This window comes from Apis cerana, linkage group LG14 (genome assembly GCF_029169275.1).
Source record: "Apis cerana isolate GH-2021 linkage group LG14, AcerK_1.0, whole genome shotgun sequence".
NCBI classification, from domain to species: Eukaryota; Metazoa; Arthropoda; class Insecta; order Hymenoptera; family Apidae; genus Apis; species Apis cerana.
In genome coordinates this window covers 9,349,123-9,364,729 of record NC_083865.1, presented here as the reverse complement: position 1 = coordinate 9,364,729, position 15,607 = coordinate 9,349,123, and the positions used below count along the sequence as shown (strand labels likewise).

Below are 15,607 nucleotides of genomic sequence, written 5' to 3'. Positions count from 1 at the left end.
AAAAAAAAATGATCTCGATATCGAATTTCAAAATCAGAATTCTCTCAGTAGGTAGAATTCTATCTACGTTGGAAGAAAACAATTGGTTTATTTATTTATTTTTATTTTCGAGGAAATTCTAATGATTCGTTTGAAAATTACGCGAAGAAAGGGACCGGAAGTTGTTGAAACACGGAATAGGGAGCATTGTTGATCGTTGGGAGGAAAAGTGAGTTTCAAACGGGATTCTTATTGGAATCACGACCCGAAATCATAACGTTTAAATGATCAAATTGTGTTTAAAGGAAAAAGAAAAAAGAAAAGAAAAAAAAAATTATAAAACGCATAACTGTACGGTCATGCGATACGTTTTAAACGTTGGCGTGTTAATTATTAACGACGATTATGATGATCATGATGATTATGCTGCTTTCAACATTGTACAGTATCGAATAAAAATTATAGTGCGTAGTCAGAAAAAAAAAACAGACAGCTAGTAGAAAGCAAGGAACGAAAAAGAAGTGGACATTTTTTATGCGACTCTATTTTGGCTACGATCGTGTTATTTTTCTTTCTTTTATTGTTTCCATTTCTCACTCTCTCCCTCTCTCTCTCTCTCTCTCTCTCTGCATTTTGAGAAAAAATTACAGAAGAGAAATGTCGAATCTCGATCACGATCGTGGCCAGAGATAGTCGACAGTTTTCGATTGAAGTTTTCAATCGAACAAAAAATTTCTCATCGTAACCATGAAGAGAAGGATCCTTTTAAAATCTAGTATCTATTTAATTTCAATAGGAGGTAAGAATATTGAATATATCTTCTCCATTTTATTTTCTATTCTTATATATCTCTCTTTTTATCAAAGACAATCATAATTTAATCAATTTGGAATGTTTCAGTCGTAAAAATCTACTCGTTCGCGTTTTTCCTTCTTTTCTTATTCAAGATATATATATATATATTTCTAACACGTTCGTCAATTGCCATTAAACAGACAGATACATAACTCTTCTTTTGCTCATATTTCTATATAATTATTCAAAGAAATTAGACATCAACTTTACTTTTAATATCTCACTTTATCGCGCTTTTTAAAAATAAAATACTCATTTCATCTTCACAGAACAAAACAAGAAATTCTTCGCTCGATACTTTTTTTCAACGTAAGAAAGAACCTGCTCACATATCCGTCTGTCTAATTAATTTTTCTTCCGATACGTCTTACATGTATATATCTTATATAGAAGATATCTCATAAATCGAAAAATAACATTCTTACACTATTCTAAATTTCCAATTTTGCTTTTTTTTTCTTTTTTTTTTTTCTTTCTTTTCTTTTTTTCTTAATAATATATTCTCGTATAACGTAACCTCGTTCCGAAATAATTTGTGCGATTACCTTTTTTCAGCGAAATTCATGCCAGAATCGACACCACCACCGCCACCCTATGCCTATCCACCACCAGGTATGCCAGCTCAGGTTCCGGGTGCAGCTGTTCCGGGTGCCGCACCAGCCGCTGCACCAGGAGCTGCAGCGGGAGGAGCGGGTGGTGCAAGCGGGCAACAGACCGCTGGTGCAGCGTTAGTCGGCAATTTGAACGGCATTCACAGCGTGATGTAAAGAGAAAAAGAAAGAAAGAATATTACACTTCTCCGTACTGTATCGCAATAAGAATTTTCCATGTTAATCTCAAACGAGCGACGTGATGTCTATTGGCGTAAGCATATAAGTAAAAGATATACTATAAAGTGTTAAAGAAAGAGAGAAAGCTTCGATCGATTCGTTAGACGCGTGTCCAAAATTCTGATCCTGCAATCACAGTTTCTTTTTGACATTTACAATAAGATAGAGGAAAGAATCGAATAAATTAGAATATCGATGAAATAAACGTTTGATCGAGGAACGAACAGCTAACGCGTTAACTGCCGCGATCCGCAATGAAGAAGACAAAGATAATAGCTGATTCGTTAAAGATATTCCCTGTTTTCAAGCAACCGTTAATCGTTATCGTTTTAACCGCATCATATCGATCGCAGTGCATAATATTTTCGAGAACTTTTCGAGAAAAGAAGAACGAAAAAAAAAGACGCGTGGTGCATATTAGTAGTTCCTCTGTGCAATTAATGTGTTAAAAGTATGCTGTAAAAAAAAAAAAAGAAAAAAGAAATTATATAAAGTCGCAAGTTCCGTAATAGCTTCTAGGGACAATTTCTGTATATTATTCACTTCCTATTTGGTGGTGAAAGCTTAGAAAATCAGTAGGGAAGTTGATCGACCCTCCTATAACGTTTATTTCGTAATGAAAAAAATAGCGAATTATGTAGAAATAGATATTTCTGTATGTCGACTAACTGAGAATTTTCAATTCACGTATTCCCTCGTATACGATGATCCTAGCCAAAAAAAGTTAAAGAGGGGACAAATGAAAAATACGAGAGAGGATACTGTCCGCGTTTAATTAATGGAGAAAAACATGTATATCTACGTATATACGTGTATATGTACATAAATTATTACGAATTATCGATGTAAGATTGAACTATACATACATACATACATATATAAATAATATAACTTATAAATAAACATAGTAGATATATTGCGACGAAAAAAAATATAAGAAAGAAATGAAATCAACAAAGAAAAAGAAATAAAAGAAGAAAGGAAGAGAAAAAGAGAGGGAGAGAAAGAGAGAGAGAGAGAGAGAGAGAGAGAGAGAGAGAGAGAGAGAGAGAGAGAGAAATTGTTAATGTTAAATATTATTATTCTTTACTTTTAGCAATGCATAAATAAAAATTAGTAATTATTATCCTAAATAAAAGTTAATAATTGTATCAAGAAAGATAATTTTCATGTTAATTATATTTATGTGGACGATCCTTCTTTATCCTGTTTTCACAAACTTTAGTACATAACTTACAATTAGCAATAACTTATAATCACAATATATATACATGTATAAATATATCTCTTTATTAACATGAGACTTTATGGATTATTATATATTTTTCTTAAAATCTTATGATTCTTAATATCTTTCTTTGTGCAATTCTTAAATTGCTTTTTATGAAACGATATATGGGATTTTAATAGAGCGAGAGCGTATTGACTTGGGAATAAAAATAACGAAGAAGATTCGCATAAAGTTCGGCCTATAAATGCTCCCTTTTTCAAAAAAGACAATTCATACTTCATTATAAATCAATTATAAACCATATTATAAACCAATAAAAAAAACGATGATATATTTTAAATATGATAAATCGAATTAACAACTGTTTTAAATTACTTGTATACTTTCCTAGAAACAATAAACTATGGTCGAAAGAGGAAGCATTTGTGGATAAAGATTTTTTATTATTTTTATGTATGAAATTGCATCAAGAATATGCTCATCACGTTTAATGAGAAACAAAATAATATCCGAATATTAATTTATCGATGAATATAGCATGGATTTTTGTTAATTACGAAATAAAAAAAAAAGTTAAAAAAGATATTTCGATGATTATACCGCGATAATAATTTCTTTTTTTAGAATAACTGGCAATCTCTTAATATCCTCTTCTTAATGGCCTAAAAAACGATTAGAATTTCGTTCGGTTCTTTGTTTGTTTCTTTATCGTTTAAAAAAAAAACATTCGATTTTCATAATTAAATTAAAGAGATTATAAAAAAAATACAATCATTCATAGTGGTAATTCTTTTCTTAAACTACACGATTACTTTTATGTATCCATATGTGTACATTGTATGTACCATAAATTTATTAGATGTTCCACAGAATAGATTTAAATTTTTGCATTTTCACGAAAAAAAGTGGAAAAAATATCTTTTGACAAAAAAAAATTATATAAATTAAAATATAAAAAAGTTGTGAGGTTATAAATAAAGTTTATCGAAAAAAAACCAATAGGATCAAGATATCCATTTTTTGCTACATTGTTGAAATACGAAAAAGATTTCAGAGTATAATAATCGTAAAATATTTTGCTTTGATTTATTATAAAATCAATCTCTCGAAACATACTTTCCTTGCTCTTTGCAATTAAATTATCATTTCATATTCCCTCCATACCAATTTCTTTTTCTCCGAAATGCTTATTATTATGTCTACAAATCGAAGAAATACTATAATTTAATGTTTGTAAGTATGACAAAAATATGTAAGAAAGCTTTATCGTATAAGTAGTTAATGTATTATTACGAAATATAAAGGTACAATTAATAATCGCGATAATTGATTAAGTTGAACGTCATTCGACTTATGATCGAGGAATCTTATATTCATCTAGATATTATTGTAAATTAGTCTCAAATAAATATAATTATGAAAAAGAAAAAACTATTTCTTCAGAAATATTTGAATATATTTTTATGTTTTATGTTTATATTTTATTTGTTTTATATATATATATTTTTATTATTTTAAAAATATTGAATGATAATTTTTTATTTGTATAATATTTTTATGTAATCTGATATAATATATTTATGAACGTCAGGGTTCCACTTAAAACCATTACACTCTTGATATAAATGACATAAGCGCCGCCTAACGGTTTACTCTTTCATTTGTCGACCATTTGTAAACATGGCTCCGGTGAGTTTTATCTTCGTAAAGAATATAACAATAATTCAGAAATATTTAAAAATCTTTTAAAAATTTATTAAAAACATAAAACAATATAGTTTAACTTTTTATTATTATATAATTGTATTTATATTTTTGAAAAGATTATAAAGATATCGTTGGATGTAAACTTCTAACCTAAAAGCTATCTGTTAATGTTTAACACATGTTAAAGAAAACATAATTTTTTAATTAAAAGAAAATCAAAGTGAAAAAAATGTATATTTTTCAGCCCACTACAAAGAAGTCCAAGGGACCAGCCATTAAAAAACAGGCCCTTCGGGGTAAAGGCCAAAAGAAAAAGGTATCTCTTAAATTCACTATAGACTGTACACATCCTGCAGAAGATAATATTATGGATGTAGCTAATTTCGTAAGTTAATTTTTATTTTTTAATTACATTATTTTTTAGTTAAATTTTTATACTTTTTAAATTTTGAAATTTTATCTTATTATTTAATATATCATAATTTAATATGCAAATGAAATAGCTAACTTCTTACAGGAAAAATATTTACATGAAAGAATTAAAGTTGCTGGGAAAACAAATAATTTTGGTAACAGTGTTACATTGGAAAGGGATAAGATGAAACTATCTGTTAACAGTGATATCGATTTTTCTAAACGGTGGGTGTTATCCAATAATAAAAATAATATTTAATGAATAATATACTTATTATTATTGATATATTTAATATTTATTGAATTTGACATTATTTTTAAAAAAAAACTGATATTTGCACTAATTTAATAATATACTTATGTAGGTATCTTAAATATCTTACAAAAAAATATTTGAAAAAAAATAAATTACGTGATTGGTTACGTGTTGTATCAAAAGACAAAGAAACCTATGAGTTAAGGTACTTCCAGATTAACAGTCAAGAAGATGATGATGAAGAAGATGCAGAATAAAGTTTTAATTGTATGATGCAATTACAGAATTATCTGTACATATTTCTACTAATAAATAATAGGAAAAAATTGGATGCATTTTATAAATAAAAAATTTTTATTATTCCTTCATTTCTTTAAAATTAATTTTATTAGATTTCATAAATATATTTCATAAAACTAAATTTATTATTATTAAAAAATAAACAAAAATAATTACAAAAATTTATGTATACAAACTTATAATTCTTATGAACACGAAAAGAATTCGAATTTTAAAATAAATTTATTTTATTTAATGTTATTGATCTGAAATATTATAATGAAAGCTTTAATTGAACTTTTTACTTTGAAAATTTATATTTTTTGTACATTTATATACATTATTTTTGCATTCTAAATATTTTTTTTATAATCTGCAAATGCATTAGAGACGCTGATTATATAGACTTGGGAGTACAGAAAAATGCGTCACTAGAGGCGTAGTAGAGAAAAACATAAGTCAGTATTTATCACCAACAAACTCGTATCTATTTAAGGTTCATTTAGCTCCCCATTCGAGTATTTATATTGAAGAACTTTATTTATTTTTATATAGATTCGTTATGTGATATATGTGAATGTAATTAAATTGGATAAAAAAAATATGAAACATTTCATAATAAAAAAATATAAGTACACAAGTGAATAAAAAATATGATTAAATGAATAATAAAAAAAGATAATCTTTTTCTTTTTAATATTATATTTACATAAATAAGTGAGGAATTTATTTGTAAATTCTATTAATTTAATAAATATTAATGCTATCGTTTTATTTTTTAATAATATTGTATATCATATAAAAAAATTCATAGAGACGGTCCTGTTTTATCTATTAAATACATCTGTGAAATCATTTTTCTCCCATTAAATATATATTTCGATAACATATCAAAGTATATTCAAGTTATTCAAATAAATTGTTACTATTATCCTATTTTTAAGTATATATTTCCTTAAATTTCAAAACGGAAACTGAGGGACTATTTCTCGTTAGCGTAGAGTGAAAAAGTAAATTGCAGTGCGCAGACGAACTGACGCACGGTGATTGTTGTGACAGAAGTAGAGAAGAGTATCATCGTATCGTCGTATTTCCAGTTCGGAATCATTGTACAAATCGATAAGAAAAAGAATTTGGTAGCTAAAGAGAAAAAGTAAGTCCATTAAATTGCACGGCTCGTGCAAACGCGCGGGCACGATGAAGTTTCATTACAAAGAAAAACACTCTTTCGAAAGGAGGAAGGTCGAGGGTGAAAAGATTCGACGAAAATATCCCGAAAGGGTTCCTGTGAGTATCTCGTCCGAAAAAGTTAACCATTTTGTTCATCAAGGGGAATTCATTTTTCTATCCAATAAAACGGACATTATCAAAAAAACATTGATTAAAATTATTTCTTTATGAATAGTTAGACTAAATTAATTCGTAGTTAACTGATTCAATCCGCATTTAGAGAATTTCCTGGCCTGGAATAAGCGAAGGTCGACTTTCTACGTCGTATGTACTATTATTTCGAGATGATGCAAATTTTTTTTTTAATTTAGATGCTAACAATTAGATTTACCATTCGTATCATATTTCTTTGTGTGCTCGCCTTGCTATTGCTCGACTCTATTGATCGTATTATGCTCATATCTATAATTTTTGATTGATAAAATTGAAAAAGAAAAGTATATTTTTTTCTTGCTCAATTTTTAAAAAATTTTAATATCTTAATTTTCATTTTCGTATATAAGGTATGAAACATATGAAATTATTTTAAATATTTGAATAAATATTAAATATATATATCATCAAATGTGGGTTTTAAGCAGTTTTAATCGTAATAATAAACCAAGTTATATTTTATGGTTCAAATAATGGTATGATTTTGATAGAATAATTAAAGATTTTCTTTTTATTAATATCTAATGAATTTAAAACTAAAATTAATCATTTTTACTTAATTGTATTATTTCATTAATAATATTAATAATTAAATTTATATTTCTTAGGTAATTGTTGAGAAGGCTCCAAAAGCAAAAATTAGTGATTTGGATAAACAAAAATATCTAGTACCATCTGATTTGACTGTGGGACAATTCTATTTTTTAATCCGTAAACGAATTCACCTTCGTCCAGAAGATGCTCTATTCTTTTTTGTGAACAACATTATTCCTCCAACAAGTGCTACAATGGGTTCTCTTTATGCAGTAATTATATAATTCTAAATACATTATAAACATATATGTGTGTATATGCGTGTGCGTGTGTGTGTGTGTGTATGTGGTGATGGTGTATGCATGTGTGATATGCGCGCGCGCGCGTAGCGTGTATGTTTAGCTATATTTACTGTAATTTAAATTTTTCATAGGAACATCATGAAGAAGACTTCTTCCTCTACATAGCATACAGCGATGAGAATGTGTATGGACACTAAATTACACAAAAATAAAAAAAAAACATCCGAACAAAAGAGCAGACAACAAAAATTTGCCATCAATAACAACGTAGTCCTTTTAGAAGCTTTTGGAAGTGTTAACAAAATTACATCTTTCAATTATTTGAGTGAAATTTTAAATTTTAGCATCATAAACTAATTTTAACTTTGCTTCCTTAAGATAAATTGGACACGTTCGTCTGCCGAATATACGAACGTTGTATTTTTGATTCCGTCACTCACCGCTAATCGGCGAAAGCTTAGGGAATCAGAATGTAAGAATCAGAGCTATGATTTCTTTATCATATCTAGCCTCATATTATAAAATTGGAAAAGCGATGGAAGAAAAATTTTCTTCATGTTAAAAAAAATAATTAATTAATTCACAATTATTACAAATATATTTACACGCATTAACAATAATTTAAAAGTTACTAATATCTAGAATGGTCTTATGATAAATTTATAACTCTGTATAGATGTTTTATGTGATATAATTTTCTTTTATTTAGGCTAGTATTATTCTATTCACGTGATTCAATATTATTTGATCATAACAAAATGGAAAGAACTTGCTGAAAATATGGTGAGGTAAAAATTTGTTGTAACGGCTGGATGTGGGCCAATAAAAAAAATATAAAAATAAATTTTGAGAATGTAATTGTTTCCCTATCTAAAAATTACACATTTCTGAAACTATAAATTCATGACATCAAGAGAAAACGGTTTGAAATTGGAACTCGTTCATAATTAAAATGTTTTCGTCGCGATTCGTTCATTTTTAATATGTTTTTCTCTGAAGTACTGCTTTCTGGTTATTCAAGTAGAAAATCACCTAGTTAATGCTTTTCTTTTGATGAAGGAAGTTGAAAAAAAATGGAAATAGGAAACAATGAAACGAATATTACAAATTCTTCGATTACAGAAACATACTTTGTTTCTGCTTATAATTTGAATCAAGAAGATAGTAATTGGATTATAACAAATTCATTCATAATTTTTACCATGCAAACGGGTAAAGTTCTAAATTAAATGATGCCAAGGAATGCAATAAAGTTAATTTTTTCATTTATTCAGGTTTCGGTATGTTAGAATCTGGATGTGTTTCTTTAAAAAATGAAGTTAACATTATGATGAAGAATGTTGTCGATATAGTACTTGGCGGTTTAACTTATTGGGCTTTTGGTTTTGCAATGAGTTTTGGAACAGATAAATTAAATAATCCTTTTATCGGTATGGGCGAATTTTTAATAGATCCTTCTTTAGAAGATGAATTTATGGGTCCGAAATGTGCGGCATTTTTATTCCAATTAAGCTTTGCAACCACTTCAACAACTATCGTTAGCGGTGCTATGGCTGAACGGTAATTATGTAAAATATTTTATAAAAATTTTTTAGTCTACTTGCATATCATATAATTGCAGATGTAATTTTAAAGCATATTGTTTATTTTCTTTCTTAAATACAATTGTATATTGTGTACCAGCTGGATGGATATGGGGTGATCAGGGTTTTTTAAAAAAATTGGGTGCCGTTGATATTGCTGGTTCAGGGGCAGTGCATCTTGTTGGTGGTAGTTCTGGTAAAATATGAACATATTTTTGCAATAATTTAATAAAATATTTAAAATATTAATTTATAATAGCACTTGCATGTGCCATAATGTTGGGACCGAGATTAGGCAGATATGATAATGGAATTGATCCATTGCCTCTTGGATGTCCAGTTAATGCTATTATGGGCTTATTTGTACTTTGGTAAAATAAATAATTAAATTTATAAATAAATTATTTTACAAAGTTTTAATATATTAATGAACATAATTATATAAGGTGGGGTTGGTTAGCTTTCAACAGTGGTAGCACATATGGTGTCAGTGGACAACGATGGCAATATGCTGCTAGAGCAGCAATTTCTACGATGTTAGCAAGTATGGGTGGTGGTTTAGTTGGTTTAGGTTTTAGCCTAAATGGTCCAGATAGAATTGATATTTTAAGTCAAATAAATGGCATTCTTGGTTCATTAGTTGCAATCACAGGTGAGTTTCAATATAAAATAATCAATATTCATAAAATATTTGTTAGTCTATTAATAACTTTATAGTGTCAGTTAGGTGGTTGTTTCCTTTTTAGAGCATGGGAATCTATAATTGTTGGAATGATTGGTGCCTTTATTACATGTTTTACTATGCCCCTATTAGATAAAATGCACATTGATGATCCTGTTGGAGCTAGTGCTACACATGGTTTTAATTTTTTTTTCTTAATTTTATTAATAAATATTTTGAACATTTCTTATTTTATTAATCACTCTTCTTTTGATATAGGTGCAAGTGGAATTTGGGGTATTATTGCTATTGGCTTATTTGCAGACAATCCATATCCCCTTAATACTACCAACGGAAGAAAAGGATTATTAAAAGGTATATAAATTTATTCTATAAAAAAATTAAATTATATAAAAATATCTCTTTCTTTATAGGAGGAGGAGGATATTTGTTAGGTATACAATGTTTAACAGTTGTATGCTTAGCATTTTGGAGTTTTATCGTATCTACTATTTTGTTATGGGTAAATAATAGTAAATATATATAATATTCACTAAAAATTTCTTATTTAATTAATATTTTACTATTATAGTTCATAAATAAAATTATACCAATTAGAATGAGTATTCATGATGAGCTTTTAGGTGCAGATTTAGTAGAGCATCGAATACGACATTCACAGGTTTTTATTTTAGTTATTATATTATATTTATAATTAAAAATTATGTACATCATGAAATTGATTATGTATATTTTTTAGATTGGAATAAGTAGAGCCATGTCTGCTCTTCGAATTTTAGAAAAACATGAATTAACAAATGTTCATCCTATGGGAATTAATCCAGGTAAGATGCATTCGGTTGAAAAATATTATAAAAATTATTATAAATTATTATTATAATTGTTACAGGTCATGATACATATATTAAAAAATATAATCGTAAAAATCGTTTTAATTATGGAAAACAATTTTTTCTTGAAAAAAAATTATCAAAGAATTCTCAATTGAATACAATTACCGATACTATACTGACGGATAAAAACAAGCCAAATTTCGCTTGGATAGATTAGAATATTCTTCAAGATTGTAGTAATTGTAAATTTATTAGAAATGTATAAATATATTCATACACGCTTTTTAACGCTTTCATATTTTACTATTATATCATACAATGTACACGCAATCTCTGATAAATAATTAAAATCTTATACATATATAAATAAAAATTATAAATGCTAGCATATAGAAAACAATTCTATTGAAAGATCACAGACATTGTAAATACATATCTTGATATGGCATCTATACAGAAATTTCTTTCATTTTAAATTTCAGATAAAATATTGTTATGAAACATTAATTGTCATTTTTATTTATTTAAGATATAATGTTGGACGCTATAATAGGCAGGAATTGCTGCATGAAGGTTATGTTACATAAATATTCAGAAAATAACAATTTCTAATTTTTTACCTAATTCAATATTATCAAATATATACTAATCTCATACTATAAATGTGAACTACATTTTTTTTATGATTAATTAGACTTATAATTATATAATTATCTTTAGAAAATACGTGATATTTTTTTTAATTTGATCATTAAAATTGATAATTAAAATTATATGTAGTATATAGTTTCATATACATAAAAAAACATATTTTTTAAACGAATACATACTTATATAACTATAATTATAGAAAATGAATTTATATTTTTTTTTAAATAAATATCTATAGTGAAAATATGTTTTAAATTTTTAATTATAAATTTTATACTTATTTCATAAAATGGCTAAGATTGCATGAATGATATTACAAATATAAACCTTCTTAGCACTTGTAATTTCATGAATCCATAATTACATATTAATTACTGCCCATTGTGATACTTCTGTTGGTAATCCAGAATAATTTTTTACAGCTTCCATAACTTGTTGTGAAGTGAGTAAAAATTTATAATATTGATATTCTTTTTCAACTTTTGAATTCATGCCACTCACTGGCAGTATAAATTCTAAATTCTGTGAAAATATGTATTGTATTACTTTTTATTGAAATAATAAAATAATATTATTTTGTTTCTATGTTACAATTCTTACCTTAATATGTTCAAATGCTTTCATAATAACAGGCTTTTGAACAGTTTGTATAGAAGAATTTTGATTAGCAAATTTAATATAACGATTATAAATTGCTTCAAAATTGAATGGCTCTCCATCATAAATTTCTGTTTCATGTTTCATTGATATTATCTAAAATATATATATTGGATGTCAAAAATATATCCCATATTAAAAAAAAGTTAAGTAAATACACTTACTAAACACATTTCTAATACAGATAATCCTTCAAGCATTAATATTTTGTCATCTTGGGAAAACATTTTACTTGCTTCTATAAAATCATTTATTTCTAGTCTTTGATGTTTCTCTGATAATGAAGAAACAGTCATTGCCAGAAAATTTCTAAAACTTCTTTCACTTACATCAATTTGATACATTTTTTTTAATAAATTCACAATCGTAACATTACTAACTAAACTTTTTATGTAATCATTCCATACAGATCCAAATTGTGGTTCTATAGTACAATCATCATATTGATGCTCTATCCTATTTACATTCTCATCATCAGGAAGACTTAAAAGATGTTGAAAAAGTTCTAAACGATCATCAAAAGCAGATAATGGTTGTTCTGACAATGACATATCTCCAGGGAATAAAAATATTTGCCGATGAGAAAATCTTGATTTAACTCTTTTTTCTAAGAGTTCTATAACATCTAATCTACAAGTCATTCCTATTACACATACTGGTGCCTGAACAAATGAAAATTTAATTGATTTTCAAATCAATTTTAAGTTAATATAAAATATTACACTTACTTGTGCAGATTGAGCAATATCAAACAGATTGTACAACAGAGTTTGATTATGATGTTCACAAAATAAATCAAACTCATCTAATATGAAAATAACTGGTTTGGAAGACTTCTTATCACCTGATTTCAAACAATCAAGTAGGAAAGATAAATTTTCAGCAAATGTGCCAAAAACTTTACCATCAACAACATTTTCTAATTGCATTTGACGTGTAGTATCCTTCAAAGCTAATCGATCATCAGTGTGAACAAGACCATTAAGATTTACTATTAATGCATTTTCTTTAAAACTTTTCACATGTGACAATTCTTTTAAGACACTATTTATTAGCTAAAAAAATAAGAATATGTATAAAGAAATCAAATATGATTTTATGAAACTAATAATTAGGACATACTGTTGTTTTTCCACTACCCCTAGGTCCAATTAATAAAACAGAATTACTTTCACCCATATCTACTGTTCTTTTTAACAATTCTAATATATGCATTCTTTCTTTAACATAATGTCTGAACTTTGTTTCAGGACACATAATTTTACGTTTTAAATATTTCCTAATTAACAGTATCATATTATCTTGAAAGTCAATTGCCATATTTTTTTTTTTATTCATATTGATTTGCCTAAAATGCGCCAAAAATTTATATTAATTTTTTTATATAAATTAAATCAAATTTTTTTTTTATATAATTAATAAAATATAAATATAAATATAATAAAATATAATTGCACAATAATCATTTTATTAAAATTATTTATGATTTCAAGTATGTTACAATTTTGTAAAGACTTAAAATATAATTTGACAATCGTTTAGCATTCCTAATTCCTAGTCAAATATAACCTATTAATCGTAACGAAAGATGTATATAATATTTTAAGTATGTATTTATTTTTGAATTTAATTCACTTAAATAAATTCGATTTCGAATATTTGAATAGAAAATCAAAATATTATTTTCACAAATTCTAACCTTTAAATAATATTAAATATTTAAGTTACAGAAGTACTAAAACCAAATTGTTTACAAAACAAATATGGAAGACGCAGAATCCAAAACAGACAAGAAAAATTGTACGTTCTTATTTAAAAGAAGAAAAATTCGAAGCACTGCAGCTAGAAAACGTAAAATAGGGAATAACGAAAATGGTAACGTATACTTAAAGAATATCAGATTTTTCTTTTCTTGTCTTACTAAATTTATAATTTCATTATATAAATTCGATTAATATAATCTATAGGTTATGTTTAATGTATAAATAGTATAATATAATGTATAAATAAGTTTAATGTTTAAATAGTACACAATAATAAATAAATTTTTTTTATTTTTTTAAACAGAGAGTAGTGAAGATGAAACTACAGTAATTAGGAAGGAAAAGAAGCAGGATGATAATAATCTTATGAAACAAAGTGTAAGATGGACAATCTTTTCTAAAATTATATTTATATTTTTTAATAAAATATAATAAAACTAATTATAATACCTAATGAAATTTGAATTAATAAAACTGGAAACATGGTGTAAATATAGCTCTTTACAGACTAATACAAGGAAATTAAAAGATCAGCAGAAAAAATTTAATAATGACAGTAGCGAAGAAGAAAGTATTACAGTATCTTACAAAAGTTCTAGAACGCCTATGCCAGCAGGACCAAGCGATCAAGGAGCAACAGCAATTTTAGAAACAGAAACAGAAAAAGATAAAGATGCTCAAGCTTTGTTTGAAAAAGCTCAAAAAATAAATGAGGTACATAATGCAATGATGCAAAAGTATATTGAAACAACATTACAAAATATAATAATTTTTTTAGGAACTTGAAGGAAAAGAAGATGATAAAATATATAGAGGTCTGAATAATTATATTCAATATTACAAAAAGAAAGATACAGCTGCTGGAAATGCTTCTAGTGGTATGGTACGTAAAGGGCCAATCAGAGCACCATCTAACCTTAGAGCAACTGTAAGATGGGATTATCAACCAGATATATGTAAAGATTATAAAGAAACTGGTTTTTGTGGTTTTGGAGGTAAATAAAATTAAAATTCTGTTAATTTATTAAATTCTCATTTATTTTTTTTATTTATTTATTTGTTTTTATTTTCAGATAGTTGTAAATTTCTTCACGATCGTTCAGATTACAAATTGGGTTGGCAGCTAGAAAGAGAAGCTGCTACAGGAGAATATAATAATAGTGGAGATGAAGATGATAAAAAATACGAAATTAACAGCGATGAAGAAACATTACCATTCAAATGTTTCATTTGTCGCAATAGTTTTACCGACCCTGTAGTTACAAAGTATATACTATAATTCTATATTTCAAGTTTAACTAGATACAAAATGTATAAAATGAATTTTTTTTCAGATGCAAACATTATTTCTGTGAAAAATGTGCTTTAGATCAATATAGAAAAAGTACAAGATGTTACATATGTAATGTGCAAACCAATGGCGTATTTAATCCAGCCAAGGAGCTAATTGCGCGGACGAAGATAGAAGAGAAAGCGAGAACTGTAGAAGATGATGAAATTTCTGATGAATAAAATAAAGCACATATATTCTTTATTTTTAAAATAGTTATATTTTTTTCCGAGCAATTACATTTTCTTTTATGTAAATAAATTTATAAACTTTGTTAAACGAAAAAATCTAATTTCTATTAGATATATTTGAATTAAAAAATTTTTATATAGGAATTT

The 15,607-nt window shown here is 26.6% G+C and overlaps 6 protein-coding genes across 12 annotated transcripts in view; 5 read left to right on the top strand and 1 right to left on the bottom strand.

Annotated features, from left to right (window-relative positions):
- Positions 1 to 3,478, top strand: part of LOC107998718 (neuronal synaptobrevin) — a 38,887-nt gene extending 35,409 nt beyond the window's left edge. For 3 of the 4 annotated variants that reach the window (XM_062084655.1, XM_062084656.1, XM_062084654.1), the window contains one exon: positions 1,390 to 3,478. In XM_062084655.1, the coding sequence (XP_061940639.1) occupies positions 1,390 to 1,601 (212 nt within the window). In that variant the 3' untranslated portion in view covers positions 1,602 to 3,478. The remainder of the gene's footprint in view (positions 1 to 1,389) is intronic. The other variant, XM_062084659.1, reaches the window with a different exon arrangement.
- A 1,000-nt stretch (positions 3,479 to 4,478) lies between these two features.
- Positions 4,479 to 6,704, top strand: LOC107998661 (large ribosomal subunit protein eL22). The gene is made up of 4 exons (XM_017058036.3): positions 4,479 to 4,584; positions 4,847 to 4,987; positions 5,120 to 5,241; positions 5,382 to 6,704. The coding sequence occupies exons 1-4, from the start codon at positions 4,576 to 4,578 to the stop codon at positions 5,527 to 5,529; spliced, it is 420 nt and encodes a 139-aa protein (XP_016913525.1). The 5' UTR covers positions 4,479 to 4,575; the 3' UTR covers positions 5,530 to 6,704.
- LOC107998727 (gamma-aminobutyric acid receptor-associated protein) lies at positions 6,704 to 8,614 on the top strand. The gene is made up of 3 exons (XM_017058143.3): positions 6,704 to 6,838; positions 7,543 to 7,740; positions 7,902 to 8,614. Exons 1-3 carry the CDS (start codon positions 6,749 to 6,751, stop codon positions 7,965 to 7,967), a joined length of 354 nt encoding a protein of 117 aa, XP_016913632.1. The 5' UTR covers positions 6,704 to 6,748; the 3' UTR covers positions 7,968 to 8,614.
- A 141-nt stretch (positions 8,615 to 8,755) lies between these two features.
- Positions 8,756 to 11,154, top strand: LOC107998722 (putative ammonium transporter 3). 3 transcript variants are annotated; one of them, XM_017058138.3, is made up of 11 exons: positions 8,756 to 8,982; positions 9,045 to 9,330; positions 9,392 to 9,549; positions 9,613 to 9,724; positions 9,800 to 10,005; positions 10,081 to 10,212; positions 10,294 to 10,389; positions 10,449 to 10,537; positions 10,607 to 10,696; positions 10,775 to 10,859; positions 10,925 to 11,154. In XM_017058138.3, exons 1-11 carry the CDS (start codon positions 8,844 to 8,846, stop codon positions 11,083 to 11,085), a joined length of 1,554 nt encoding a protein of 517 aa, XP_016913627.1. In that variant the 5' UTR covers positions 8,756 to 8,843; the 3' UTR covers positions 11,086 to 11,154. The 3 variants fall into 3 exon arrangements, 2 of the variants coding, with proteins under 2 accessions (XP_016913627.1, XP_061940627.1); XR_009832604.1 differs by having other exon boundaries at positions 10,081 to 10,389; positions 10,659 to 10,696; positions 10,925 to 10,979; XM_062084643.1 differs by having other exon boundaries at positions 10,081 to 10,389.
- LOC107998725 (origin recognition complex subunit 4) lies at positions 10,683 to 14,015 on the bottom strand. The gene is made up of 6 exons (XM_017058139.3): positions 13,876 to 14,015; positions 13,299 to 13,524; positions 12,905 to 13,231; positions 12,341 to 12,838; positions 12,120 to 12,272; positions 10,683 to 12,041 (listed from the first exon to the last, which is right to left on the bottom strand). Exons 2-6 carry the CDS (start codon positions 13,512 to 13,514, stop codon positions 11,880 to 11,882), a joined length of 1,356 nt encoding a protein of 451 aa, XP_016913628.1. The 5' UTR covers positions 13,515 to 13,524; positions 13,876 to 14,015; the 3' UTR covers positions 10,683 to 11,879.
- On the top strand, positions 13,918 to 15,482 carry LOC107998726 (E3 ubiquitin-protein ligase RNF113A). 2 transcript variants are annotated; one of them, XM_017058141.3, is made up of 6 exons: positions 13,918 to 14,051; positions 14,244 to 14,317; positions 14,447 to 14,653; positions 14,718 to 14,934; positions 15,013 to 15,194; positions 15,274 to 15,482. In XM_017058141.3, the coding sequence occupies exons 1-6, from the start codon at positions 13,940 to 13,942 to the stop codon at positions 15,292 to 15,294; spliced, it is 813 nt and encodes a 270-aa protein (XP_016913630.2). In that variant the 5' UTR covers positions 13,918 to 13,939; the 3' UTR covers positions 15,295 to 15,482. The 2 variants fall into 2 exon arrangements, with proteins under 2 accessions (XP_016913630.2, XP_016913629.2); XM_017058140.3 differs by having other exon boundaries at positions 15,013 to 15,205.
- Positions 15,483 to 15,607: the final 125 nt, after the last annotated feature.